Below are 13,960 nucleotides of genomic sequence, written 5' to 3' on the forward strand. Positions count from 1 at the left end.
TTTCCTGATTGTTCCATGAAATCCAACCCACTTTTTAAAAACCTCTCCATCTCTGAGGATCCCTGGAGAACACTTAGAGATGCGTGTTTGAAGAGAAACTGAACTTAATTTTTAGCCATAAAGGGAAAACATCTGGGGTGGGAGAAACAGAATGCACGTGCCCGGCCGGGTTTACCTCTGACTCGTCCTGAGACGTGGGACGAGTGATTTCACCTCCAGGGTCAGCATGCGTGTCTCTGAACTGCAGGGGCTCCTGCCAATCTGTGGTGTTCCTCTAACACATTCATCTTCTAAAGCCCTTGATGACAGATCAGAGACATGAGTGTCTTAAGAACCACAGGGAAACGCTCACTCGCCTCTCCGGAGCTCACACAAGGCTCTTTGCTGGGAGTTGCAGGCAGAAAAGGTCATCCTTAAGCCTACTGTGGTCTGGAAACACTTGTAACAAGATTTCTTTGTAACTACTTCCTTAACGAGACTTTGTAGCCCTTTATTAACCCAAACAATGGCTGGACTGAGAGGGACAGGACAGTTGCAACCCTTGAAATACAGGTGGCATATGCTCCCTCGTAACCCCCAGCACAGAAGTTGCTCTATCCCTCCAAGACCACCACCGATGACGAAAGGCTTCACTGGTCACTGAGGCGGGCCTGAGAGTCCATGTGGGCCGAGGGCCAGGACAGACCTGAGAGGGGTGAGGGCTGGCCAGGCTGCGTGGCCAAGAGATGAGGGCAACATGGACCAGGCCTCAGAACCAGGGATCATGTACCAGTGACCGGGGTGGGCGATTGGGGTGGACACTTGTCAGCAGACCGTGTGGCCTGAACAATGTCGGTGAGCAGCAGGGAGCCAAGAGAGCAGAGCAGGGAGGAAACAGCCCAGCACCAGGAGCAGTGCAGAGACACTCAGAAGGCCGGGGGAAGTCAAACGCCAATGACAAGGGTGGGGAGAACAGCAAGTCACAGGAACAGTGGCAGGAGGATGTGGGGAGTACCGGAGAGAGCAGATTAATGAGAATGTTGACTTAACAACCGAACATAGGTTACATGGAAAGGGGGTCAGAACCACATGCATATGTGGCTGTATGTGTATGTATACACATTTAGATGAGTACAAATATGTGAGAAAAGTGGGTTGAAGGGAGCAACAGGTGATAATATGCACTGGAAACAGAACCCAGCCACTGATTTAGATCTAGTGTGGTGCTTGGCACATACCAGGTGCTCAGCCAATGACGTAAATCCCTTTCCGGCTACCCAGAGAAGTGACCCGCCCCCCTCTTCCTAGAGAATGAATGGACGTTACGAACCAGCATGAACCTGGTCTACTTACCTGGTACTAGGGGAAAATCTAATTGCTTAGTAAAGCTGTTCACTTGTATCTCACTGTGCTATTTACCTCGTCTTAATTCATTTCTTCACATCTAAATTTCAAAGACAAGACCTTATGAGGATACACTGGACAATCCACAGAAATTCTGGGTTTGAATGCAGCCCCTCTGTGGTCTCATCTAATCCCTAACGTGTGCCCAGTCCAGGCAGGCGTTCCGAAGGAGGGTCTTGTCCATATGGCACTGTATTCAGGGGGCTTCTCATTAAGGGCAGTGAGAGGCCAAGGCCACGGGAGCAAGGACCTAGACGTGCTCTTCCCTTTCCGATGGGGCCCGATCTCACCCACGCCTACCCATTGCTTTCGCGGAAAACTGGGTTCCCAAGGCAGCAGCCACGTTCCATTGGAGCACCCGGGCCATCGCCCCACAAAGCATGACTGAAGTCAGGATGACACCTCACCTGGGAACTGGGGCGCCAGACCTCCTGTAGGCAGAGCGTCCTTCCCTTCAGCGCGATGACATCACGGAGCTGAGTCGCTGCATAAAAGCAAGCCTCCAGGAGCCGGGAGCGCAAAGAACTGAAGTGCTGGTCACGGCGCCTGCGCTGCGCGCACGCGGTCCCGACCCGGCGCGCGCCCCGCTGGCCGCAGCTCAGTGACCAGATCCAGAGCGAGCCACCCTGAGCCCAAGGCAGCCCACTCCAACCCCGCAGGAGTCACCCGCGAAGATGCCCCACCACAGCCTACATGCTGTGGCCATCCTCCTGCTCGTGATCTTAAAGGAACAGACTTCCAGCCCAGCCCCTCTCAACGGTAAAGTTTCTGCCTCTTCCCTAACAGTCCTGGCGCGCTCAGTCACACCTGCACGGAAGGATTTCCTGCGGGGAACTTTAATGATAGAATAAAATCATTTGGGGGAAGCAGGGAAGGACGTGCTTAGTATCAAATTGCACGTTCTTAGAAGGGATGCTGCATATTCCTTCGGAATGCGCGAGCCCCGGTGGCTGGGGGAAACGCATTGTCTTCACATGGAAATGTGCTTGCGAATTCTCTGAGCACCTGCGGCTCAGGAGGGGTGCTTGGGGACTTGCTCACTGGAGGGGGGACCCAGGATTGAAAATATTGACACTGTGCTCCACTTCGCGTGCGGTAGTGCAGTGACTGGAGCATCCCGAGTAGTGTCACTACCAGGAAAGGCTTGCAGTCGTTCCCGCACAGAACCCCCTGGAGCTGCGGTGAGTGCTCGGCTTTGGAGGAGACACTCTTTACCATTGACTTTTACCTGCAAGTCAAAGGGATGATGCATAGCTTCCTTAATCATTGTTTTTCTCTGGAAGAGCTCTACTATCCCAGACGTACTTGTGTGTGTGCCCTGGCATGAGCATACACACCTTATTTCTGAGTGTAATTAGGGCCCTTAACCCCCAAGGGCCGGAGGCCGAGGGTGCAGGGGGGAGGTGGCAGGAGGGGTGAGTGGACCCGACTGTCAACTCAGGTCTGTGCAGTGGGCTTTGTGGAGCAGCCAGGGTCAGGTTGGTCGGTCCTTTGTAACCGGCGGAGGATGCCTGCCTCCTTCACAGCGGAGTGAATGCTGTTCTGAGAGAGTAAATGGGGACTTCCGTGGAAACTTCCTGGGAACCTGACTGTGGCTCCTGTCCTGGACAGGTGGCCTTCAGTTGTGGAGACATTTGTGGGTGCTCTGATTCCTGGTCCCGGGTTAGGCTGAAATATTTATAGAAGAGCCCGAAGTGACCATGATGACTGAAAACCTGCTCCCTGACTGGGCAGTGGTTGTGAGGTATCTGTCCGCTTCTGCAGCAGGAAAGCCTGGAGCTCCTTTTCTTCTTGGAGGCCACTGTGCGTGCGGGGCAGGGCAGAGGAGAGTGGGGCGCGGGGCTGTCAGCAGCTGTGGTGTTACTCTGAATTCAGTTCCAATCCGCTGGCTGGCATCATATGCTTGATAGCATCTCCTTCACAGAGAAATAGAAGGTAGGCGGGAGAGAGGAGTTACATTTAAGCAGGGATTAATTTTTAAAACTGCAGAACTTGACATGTGTTCCCCTCTAGAGAGAGCTGCCCAGAGACCTGGAGTTTCAGTAGAAGTCTCCCTTTTTGCCTCAGGCTGTTCTAAGACAGGAGGAAGAAGCAGCCATTCATCGGCTCTGTTTTCCGAAAGCCTGTTACTGCCCTCACTCTGGGGACAGCTCCTCCTCCTGGCCTGTTCTTTCCCTGCCCCATTTCCCTCCCCATCCTCCCCTGCCCTGCTTGTCCTTCCTCCTCTCCCCCCCTCTCTCCTTTGCCCCCCTCCCCATTCTCTCAGTAGGGCGGGGGGAAGCTTGCAGTAAAAGCTCCACCTTTGCCCCACACTGAGGAGCCGCCTGCCTACCTCTAGTTTCTAAGAGCAGTTTTTATTTTGCTATTCTGCATGAGATTCTTGGCTTTTTTATCTGCCTTGCGGACAAGGTCAAACTATCACTGAGGTGTGGAGTGTCTGTATTAACTGAAGGTTGGGATTGGAGCAGGTGAAGCTGGGCAATGCGGTCCAAGCTGGTCGGCCCTCGGCCTGGAGCGCTTAGGTTTCCCACAGCTGGCACCGATGGATGTCTGAGAAACACTGGTGGTGTGGAGGGAGGGAGCAAAATACGGTGAAGTCAGGTGTCTTCTGGAGAAAACCTTAGGTTTCTTAGTTGCTGTGGGGGAACCTTTCAATGAATTCTGCTGAGCCTGCTGTGTCCAGACCTGGTGTGGCAATCTGGGCATTTTCAAGAACTCAGGGAAGCTTCTGGCACCTGGGACAGGAAGCAGACAGGGCCCTGAACCTCTGACTTGGATTTCGATAAATACCGTTTCCTCCATGGGCACCCAGGGCTTTCTCTTTGCCCAGCACACAATGGGCTGGCAGGTTCTAACAGGCTTCCTGCTTGGCCCCTCCAGGCCTCTGATCTTCTCGAGACGGAAACAATTCCCCTCGGGCCTGCTCCCTCGGCAAGCCACCAAGGTGCAGCTGCAGCAGCCTTGGCTGATCCCTCTCGCAGGGTCATTTGGTCCTGTTAAGAATCCTGCCCCAAAGCTAAAGGCGAGGGAATCAGGAGGTACCATTTCCAAATAAAACAAGCACACACAGCACCTTTATACAGTCTGCCTGAGGTCAGTTCTGAGGTGCCGATGAACAGGCTGGGGCCTGACCCTCACTGATGAGCCCCCGAATCAGATCGCTGTCCCTTGAGTTTTACGATTTATGTCTTACGGTGCTTCCTTCCCCCCCCGCCTCCCACTCCTGAGCCCCCCCAGAGGCTGCCATTTATAACCAAAAGAACCAAGTCTTGAGGACCAGTTGGGCTTGCTCAGAGAGAGGAGGGCAGGAAAGTTTGCTCTGGATGTTGCTGCTTTTCAAGAACAAGTCTCTGGCCCTATGTCACCACCTGAGGCCATAGAGCCCTGTGTGTCTGCTCTATGACCTTGGTCCCTGAGCTTCCCAAAGTGTTGTGCCTGTGCCTACTCTGAGGATGAACACTACAAAAGCAGGAAAAACCTCAGCCTCGCAAGCTTAGGGGAGCAGAGCAGAAGATGCAGGATATTGGGGGTATGGTTTGATTTGGGGGAAAGTGCAACTTAAAAAACTCCTAGCCAAAGCAGATCAGAGGCCACAGCTGTTTTTCTGGGGGCCTCCAGGACCCCCAGAGGGGTCTGTGTCTCTCCAGGGGAGCTGTGAGGGTGAGCTCCCAGCACTCGTAAAACCTCAACCTCACATCCCGAGCCTCCAAGTGCCCTGCCTGGTTAAGTGGAAACAGTCCGGCTTCTCTGTCTGAAATCCACGATTGTATTTTAATAGCAAAACGCTGAAGGAAAACGGTCAGGGAAGAGGTTTGGTGTCTTCTGGAGCTTAGGTCGAAAGCACAGCTTTCTTTGTCCCTTTTCACTATTGTTTCACTGAAGGGGCCAGTGTAAACCCGGGGGTCTCATACAAGTGGGGTTCACCCACGGTTCAGAGTGTTTTTGTCCAATTGCTAAATCAAGGGAGGTTCATCTTGGACGCTTCACTCCTGTGGGGTCCCTGGCAGGTTTCAGGGGTTCTGTAGGCCTCTTGAAATTACCTGTACATGAACTCTTGTGTGTCTAAGCTTATGGGCATTTTTATGAAGAAAAGATCCCTGATACACATCAGACCCTTTGGATGGTCTGAACTCCCCCACCTCACGAACACTGAGGAGGAGACTCAAAGATTCCTCAAGTTCAACTGGGAACTTAGGGGTGGGATGTCAAGAAATGTCTAACCTGAACGAATTGTGAAGGAGCAACAGGGATGCATGCTTTATAGCGAAGTGGAGATAATACCAAAAGAATTAATTAAAGTGGACTCAAAGTGGGCAGCCCTGGGAGCAGGAAAAGGACCAGGGTGTCGGGGACCAAATGCTCTTTAAAAATAAAAAGCCTTGCAGACCACCTGACTCCTTAAACCGTGCACATGTGTATTTTTAACAAAATCACCAATTAATGCGGAGAATTAAATAATTAAAGCACTGAAGCAAAGAAAAGAAATAGAACAAGAACAGAAATGTGCAATTAAACCAGCTTTAAAAAAGGAAAAAGCAAAGTCCTCTTTTAGCTTTTAAAAATGACCATTGGCTTAAGTAGGAAATGCCCAGTTGTGATAAGTGACCAGTTAAGTTTTGCTGTAAATCACTTCCCAAGAGAGAAAGGGGATGTGAGAGCCTTCCTCTTCCCACTGTCCCCTGTGGGTCAAGAACATGGGGACATCAGGGGGAAGCTAAGAGACAGGGACTTAGGAGCTGAACAGTCCCCTCATTTGGTGTGTCTCCCGAGACACCCTGAGGCTCAATTCGGGGTCTTGGTCTCCTTCTGGGGGTGAAGAGGGAGGTGTTAGTCAGGGTAATGGGAGATCAGCTCTGCAAGAACTTTTTACAAAACTGTGTTTCGATGTAGGAACGAAGGACTTTTCTGTGCGCAGGGTATGGAGCAGGAAGCGGTGGGTGACTTTTGTCATCTGTGCATTTCTGTGGCCCCTGGATTCTAACTGGGATGAGGGTAGTGGCTTCCCCAAAGGAAAACGTTCCTTTTGAGATTAGTGTTCTTTATATACTGACATGAAGTGTTCTCCAGCATATGTCCTTGTTGCTTTTAAAGATCTTATTTATTTTTAGAGTGAGGGGAAGGGAGGGAGAAAGACAGGGAGAGAAACACCCATGTGTGAGAGATGGCCCGCAGCCCGGGCAAGTGCCCTGACTGGGAATCGAACTGGCGACTTTTTGGTTCTCAGGCCAAGTGCTCAGTCCACTGAGCCACACCAGCCAGGGCCAGGATATGCCGTTACGTGGGGGGAAAACAAGATGCAAAACAGTGTTTCTGACATATTGACAGTTTGTGTGGAAAAAAGGGGGGGCAGAATACAACTGCATAAGCACGTGCAGCCAGACTATGAAGGGCCTACCAGCTGTTGAAACTGGCTGTCTCGGGGAAGCAGCGAGATCCCGCTGGAGGAAGGGCTTTTGCTGTTTACCCTTCAGTTGCTTTGGAGTTTTGAGCCTTGCGAATTTATTACCTATCTAGCTAATAAAACTTGGCTTCTTTAAGATGTCTGCGGAGGCTTCTGCTCCAGAGGGCTCCTCCCTAACCCATGAACCCTGCACGAACTCACTGCCTGGTTCTTCCTTGGAAGCACAGTGGCTCCAAGGAGCAGCTGCTCTGCCCCAGACCCTGGAGCAATTTTAAGTTCTGGGCATCCACCACCTGTTCAGTCTCACCCATTCCACAATACGATCGGTATTTCCCCCTCCCTTCTTCAAACTCAGTTGCACTTACTTGCTTTGTTTTGTTCTTTGCAGGACCCGACTGGACCTACTTTGGTAAGTAGAGATCTTAAATATTTTTATGAGAAGATGGCCATGTAGCATGATTGGTGGAGATTCTGTGTGTGTAGGGTGGGGGTGGGGGGGGTTGAGGAGAGCAGCTCTGACGTTGTTGAAAGGGCAGCAAGGCCTCTCTGAAGAATCGCTCCACACAGGTTGCATGCTGTACTTTCTCTGAGCAGATGAGCCTGCTCTGTGCACTTGAACTTTGAATCATACTGTTAAGGCTTCCAGACTCCTGCAGGGATTCCTCCCAAACCTCCCAGGTGAAGATGCCCAGGGTACTTGCACGCTGCCAGAGCCCTGGGTAAGAGAGAGCTTTTCTCTTCCACAGGACACTTGCCCTGCAATAAACAAAGAATAAAGGGCTCTTTTCTGAAAGGTTGACTCAGGCCCCAGGACTTAAGCTGTCAGATCTCTACAATCAACTCCTTCTTGCCCTGTTTGTGAACAAGCATTAGGTGAAGTGGAGATGGTCAGTCCTGAGTGGAGAGGGACACTTAACCTTAACTGGGGAGAGAGGGACATCACCTGTTGCTGTGGGGTTGGGTCAAGTACGACATTGGCCACTTCTGGCAGGACTGCAAGATAAGCAGCTTAAAATCAGCTTAGCTGGTGTGTTGCTGTGAATTAGAAACTTGGTTATCAGCTGGAGGGGTAATGAGAGGCAGAGCACCTGGGTCCACTGGCAAGTGCAGAAATATTAATACAGTAGTCAGTAACCCACGGTCAACCACGGTCAAGAATATATATATATATTCTCCCCCATAAAATATGGATATATTTTAGAGAGAGGGGAAGGGAGGAAAAAAGATCAATGTGTGGTTGCCTCTTGCTCGCCCCCAACTGGGGACCTGGCCTGCGACCCAGGCATGTACCCTGACTGGGAATTGAACCAGCGACCCTTTGGTTCACAGGCTGGCACTGAATGCACTGAGCTGCACCAGCCAGGGCCATGGTCTAGAATATTAAATGGAAAATTCCAGAAATAAACAATTCATTGGCTTTAAATTGCGTGGCACTCTGAGCAGTGTGATGGAATCTCGACCTGTGCCATTCCGCCCTGTCTAGGACATGACTCACCCCTTTGTCCAGCACGTATGTGCTGCACGTGCTACCCACCCGTCAGTCACTGAGGGGCTGTCTTGGTTATGGGGAGGGGAGGGACCACACGCATGTGACTTTTAATAGTATACTATAATTATTCTCTTTATTGCTTTTGTTGTTGATCTCTTACTGTGCCTCATTCATAAATTAAACTTTATCATAAGTATGTATGTATAGGAAGAAACATCATTTATATAGAGTTCGGTATTATGTGTACTAGTCTCAGGCAGCCATTGGGGGTCTTGGAATGTGTCCCTGGTGGATAAGGGGAGGACTGCAGTAATGTCCTGTTGGGGACGGAGTCACAAAGGACTTACAAGAATGCTCGTTATGGTGAGCAGGAGGGTGGAACTGGCCTCCTGGGCATAGCAGGGGCGGTGACAAGCAGGGAAGTTGATTACTACAGTGGAAGCAGAATCCAGAGAAAGACCTGGCTTAGATTTGCAACAGTTAGCCTTTAGATGTTTGTTAGGCCAGGAGGCATAAGAAAGTCATCAATCAAGCAGCTACCTATAGGCCGAGATCTCCTTGGGTCTAGCATTGTATGGCTCCATTATTACTAACATCTCTCACACTCCTATGTGCAAAGCACTGTTGCTAAGTGGGTGGGTACTTAGAAGGGTAGGCTGTGGTCTCCAGCTGGGGATTACTTAAGGCTCACAATTCAAAGCTAAATATAATAGATAATAACAACATATAATAACTGGTTCAGCGATAGACAAGAATGCTAGGGCGACATGGTGAAGGAAGGTTTCCTGGAGGAGGGGTGGCTCTCACTCGGATCTTGGAGGATGGGAGAAATCAGTGGGACAAGGCAGACGTGCTGTTGGCCAAGATGATGATGGCATCACGTGAGTGCAGGTAAATAAGAACAAGGTAGTATTTGAGGGAAATCATTGAGAGAAGAGGTTATAGGGGGAGTGATGGATTCTGAGGTCAAACAGGTAGGTTGGGTCAAAGGGGAGGCATGGAGCAGCCGGCCAGGCCCTTCCCACTTTGTCCCATAGATGGAGGGGTGGAGCAGGGAGTAGTCTGTGTTTTAGGGAGAGTGACATGGTGGTGGGGAGTGAGAGGGAAGCATAAGCGGGAGGCAAGGGATTTGGCCTTTGTAAACATGTCATTCTGTGTCTTAACATCGGCTCATGGTGATGGCAGTAAGAGGGAAGGACAGGGCAGGGCAAGAGACCCTAGAGCAGAGGCGAGACAGACCCGAGGCCTCAGGGCTCCCTGGGCAGGTTCCACCTGTTGGTTACAAGAGCAGCGCAGGCATCTAAAGAAGGTGGGACTCCAGTCCTGGACCCTCTTCCATTTGGCCCCGACTAAGCCTTTGAGCCCCCCGCGTCCCACTTTCTCCCCCATCTGTAACCTGGGGGAGGTGTTGTCTTGCTCAGTGTTCCTGCAGCCACAGCTTGGGGTCAGCTGCATCAGACCCACCTGGAAGGCTTTCCAAGTATGCAGATTTCTGGGACGTAGCCTGGACCTGGGGAAGGGAGGGAACCTAAAGAGGTTGTCTATTTCATGCACTTTCTGCGGGACTCTTACATACACTCTATTCAAGAACCTCTGACCAAATGGTTCCCAGGACCTTTCTAGCCTGAGTCAAGGATCCCTGGCCCCACCTCTTCTACTGGCCTCCCAGATGTAGTGGGAACCATCTTGAATTTCCAACCAACTTGAATTTCCCCAGGGTTCCCTTCCTCTGCGTGACAACCCCCACCCCACCTAGGGCAGCATGAGATCGCTACAGAGAGCAGAGTCAGGAAGGTGTGAGAGGAAAATCTTATTGCCCCGTGGTTGTGATATTCCCTGAAGGAGGGCTTCTCTGTCCAGCCGTGTCGGCTAGTGCAGGCACATTTCTTCCTGACCACTAGCTCTGGCCAGCTCCCTGTCCCTCTGTCCCCCCCAGTGCAAGCAGCCCTTTGCTGAGGAAGCAGAGGGCAGAGTCTACCGCTGCATGCCACGCATGGGGTGGGGGTGAGCACAAAGGCAAACCTGGCTTTTCATTGGTAAAAGGAGCACATGTGACGTGGGGTTAGCCCACAGCGGGGCCAGCGAAGGAAGGCAGACGGAGGATGGCCAGGGAGGCAGACAGGCCCTGGCTGGCAGCTGGTGCCTGAGCTCAGAGTCACACAGGAGGACAGAAGACCTGACATAGGTGCTGAGGAAAAACTCTTTCCAAGCAGTGGGAGCCACAGTGAATGGGGCAAGTCCAGCCGAATGCCACGTGGTTTTCCCAGGGCGCAGACCTCAGCTACTTTGCATGTAGATGCTGCTGAGTCATCCTGATCCAGGGACTGCCTGCTGCCTGGAACACGTGGCAGGACTTCTAGAACCACATAGAAAGAGAATCCTGCCCCCGTCCTGCTCTACATGGAGTCACCAGGCTGACCCCTCACATGCCTGCCCTGGAGACAGGAGGCCCATCTGGTAGCCAAGATGGGCCAACTGCCCTTTGTCCACTCCTCCTGGGTGGCTGAAGCAGCAGCTGGGCATGTGCTGGGTTTGCAATTGCTGAGTGGGCCCTCCCCACCAGAACTCAGTCCCAAATCAATCCTGCCGAGCCTTGGCAGCTTCACCCACTCAGAACTGAAGGGCAGCTGCGAGTCAGGCTGTCCTGTGAGCTGCGGACGAGCTCTGGCTGGCTGCAGCCAGTCTGTGCTGTGAAGTGTCAGGACGGAGGGGTGCTTCTGGGGCTGGAGGCGACAGCAAGGAGGCAGGAGGACCAGTGCCGGTCACGTTCAGTGCGTGAAAAGTCATCGTGCTGTTCACTTATCAGCAGGCACTTTTCTGTATGTATATTATAGTCCAAAAAGAGTTTAAAAACTCCAGCTGGCTGGGAGAGTCATCCTTACCCTGATAGTATTTTTAGCCTTCCTCCAAGAAAAACAACAGAAATTCCTCAGTGTGTTCAGAACAAGAGGGCAACAGAAAAAAAATGACTCTGTTGGAACGGAAACCCAAGATCACATCACGTCACACGAGCAGAGAACGGGCATCACACTCCGTCCCGAGGAAAGCCAGACATTGCTTTGCTGCTCTTCCCACGTGAGCTAGTTCAGAAATGAACAAATTCCACTATTTGCTAGAGATCTGGGGATAATGAGACCCTTAAACCTTGAAAGCAGAAGGAATGGAAAGGGACCCTGGAAGCCAAGCCCGCCTCCTGGAGGGTGAGGGAGCCCCAGGCTTCCCTTAGTCAGGGCCTGCAAGGCAGCCACCAGTCCTGACCCTCCCGCTGCAGGGAACTCTGCAGTGAGGGTGGCTTGGCCTGGGTATGCGGGGCAGCGGGCTGCAGCTGCTCTCAGGCCCTCCTGCCCACCTTCTCCGCCGTGGCTGGCCAGCCCTCTGCTCTGGCAGGACACCACATGACCCAGAAATGTCACAGCATTCCTCCTGCTGCTTTCCTTTCTCCCAGACTATAGATTCTCTGCCTTTGGGAACCAGGAGGGGATCCTTTATGGAGCAAACATCGGTTCTCGGGGCTCCTGCCTTCTGCCTCCACCCACTTTCTGTCCTGAATCTGCTGGAATATTAAATTGCTATAAATGACTTTCCCTGGGAGCCAGGACAGCCTTCCAAGCCCGTCGCAAACTCTGAGAACCAGACGTGGGACACATGGAAGGAGGCTGGGAGGAAGACCTCTGTCCTTTCTGCCGTTAGTAGTGATGAAGGCAGCAGGTGACCTCACACAACCGCAGGACGAAAAGCAGACTAGGTGAGAGCTACAGGGAGAGCTTGGGGTGGCCGTGAGGGAGCGCGTGCAATGAAAGGACTGACTGATGTAAGGAGAGCGCCTGTTTTTCCCCAAAGGTCCAGAGGTCCAGCCCGCTAAAGCAGCTCGGCGACTTCCCTCCCAGTCCCGCTGCCCTCCTGAGGCTGAAGGAAGAGAGGCACAAGGCACTCTCAGGAGAGAGAGCAGGAGAGGCCAGAACGTGTTTTTCACTTGAGACTGACAATCCACCAAACTTCCATTTATTAACTCTGAGCTATAGTTCCAGTTACTTCTCACTGAAGTTGTGACATCCTACATCCGATTAGATGTGGTAATGATTTACCAACTTGTAACTATTTCTCATCTTTCCTAAGTTGCAGCATTGAGGCTTGTGTGGTTTGGAGGATCTTGGCCTGTAGCTGCCCAAATGCCTACATTTAGCTGGCCTTACCAGCTGGGTAAAAAGGTCGGAAAGCTGGCATTAGTTCCTAAAGGCAGGTATAGAGTCGGTGGGCAGGGGGCGGCAGGCTGAGGCAGAAAACCAGGAGGAAGTAGTGTAAAGCGCACAGAGCCCCAAACCAGGCAGACCTCCATGGGAGTACCTGCTAGGTCACTCTCTGGCTTAATGACCTTAGGAAAGTAACCTACCCTCTCTGAATCTTGGTCAGAGTAATAGCACCTACTTCTGGTTCTACAAGTGTGGTCCCCGGACCAGCATTATCAGCATCACCTGGGGCTTCAGATGCCCCGTCCCAAACACTGAGGGTTAGAGGTGAAACACGGGGAAAGAGGTTGGGAGGAAAAAGCCAAACCCACCCGTCCTTTCCTGCTCTTCAGGAGCAAGGAAAGCATTACGTGTGACTATTAGAAATGAGGATTCTCGGCCCACCCCAGATCTACCTGTGAGTCAAAAACCAAGGTCACCAGGGAGTTCAGATGCTCACTCAACTTTGAGAACGAACTGCTTCATAGATTTGTGAGGATTGAATGAGATAATATAGCAGGATTAGATAAGATATGTGTACAATAAGATGCTTTAGGAATAAGTTGTTTGTGTCATTTAGCCTATGGTTTATAAAATTGGTTACATTTTGCTTGAAGTCACAAAAGCTATGGACGACGTTAGTGTGGAAAGAGGCTAACCTTGACTGGCTCATGGGACGCAGTCAGTAAAACTCATCATCATTTTCTTTCCCTTCACCTCACCGAGTTCCGGTAGAATTATACCAGCGAACACGTGGGAAGATGCCTCGTCAACTCTATAATACCAAACAAACGTTGGTTTTGTTAGAAAGGATCTGAATCTCCATGCTTTTTTGAACTGCTGGAGTTTTTAACAGCAAGGAGGTTCTCCTTTTACAGTCTGAACAACCAAAGGGCCTGCCTTTGTGAGCAAGAAGGGGATTGAACAAAAACACGAGGGCTCTAAGCCTCGCAAGGGCATCACAGGCCAGAATGTTCTTCGTTGGAGCCTCGTCCTTCTCCCGAGGGTAAAGCCAGATCTAATCTCCGTGGGGCTTTCCTGGCCTCGAGGGACCAGATATCTGGTTCCATAGCCATGGCCACCTCTGCCATGCAGCTGAAGTCAGGGGAGAGGAGGCTAAATCCCTGGCCTCCCCACCCAACTCATGGTGGCTGGGCCCCTCGTACCTGGGTCTCTGGGCTGAGCCTTGACTTGGGGCTCAGAAGCAGATGCCTGAACCTGGGGCTCTGAGTGGCATAAGCCCAGCCCCACGCCAGGACCCTCACCTACCTGAGGCAGAGCGAAGCCTCGGAAGTACAGGGCAAGAGCTGGCTTGGAGACTAGGAGCCAGCCCTGCCAGGCCTCTGTCTGTTCAAACTTGCTCTTCCTGCTTCTTGCTAGCCTGGAGCCCCAGGCATTCAGGAGAGGGCAGGGCACCGCCCACCAGGAGCCAGTTAATGCCCTTGGCAGTTCTTCCGCAGC

The 13,960-nt window shown here is 51.8% G+C and overlaps 1 protein-coding gene across 6 annotated transcripts in view; it reads left to right on the forward strand.

The window, feature by feature from the left end:
* The first annotated feature begins 1,887 nt into the window (after positions 1–1,887).
* The window catches only part of CA12 (carbonic anhydrase 12), a 53,831-nt gene continuing 41,758 nt past the window's right edge, over positions 1,888–13,960 (forward strand). For all 6 annotated transcript variants that reach the window (XM_037151094.2, XM_037151095.2, XM_037151096.2 and 3 more), the window contains exons 1-2: positions 1,888–2,142; positions 7,173–7,193. In XM_037151094.2, coding sequence (XP_037006989.2) covers positions 2,058–2,142; positions 7,173–7,193 — 106 coding nt within the window. In that variant the 5' untranslated portion in view covers positions 1,888–2,057. The remainder of the gene's footprint in view (positions 2,143–7,172; positions 7,194–13,960) is intronic.

Source organism: Artibeus jamaicensis, unplaced genomic scaffold (assembly GCF_021234435.1).
Source record: "Artibeus jamaicensis isolate MK-2021 breed Jamaican fruit bat unplaced genomic scaffold, CSHL_Jam_final contig_548, whole genome shotgun sequence".
NCBI classification, from domain to species: Eukaryota; Metazoa; Chordata; class Mammalia; order Chiroptera; family Phyllostomidae; genus Artibeus; species Artibeus jamaicensis.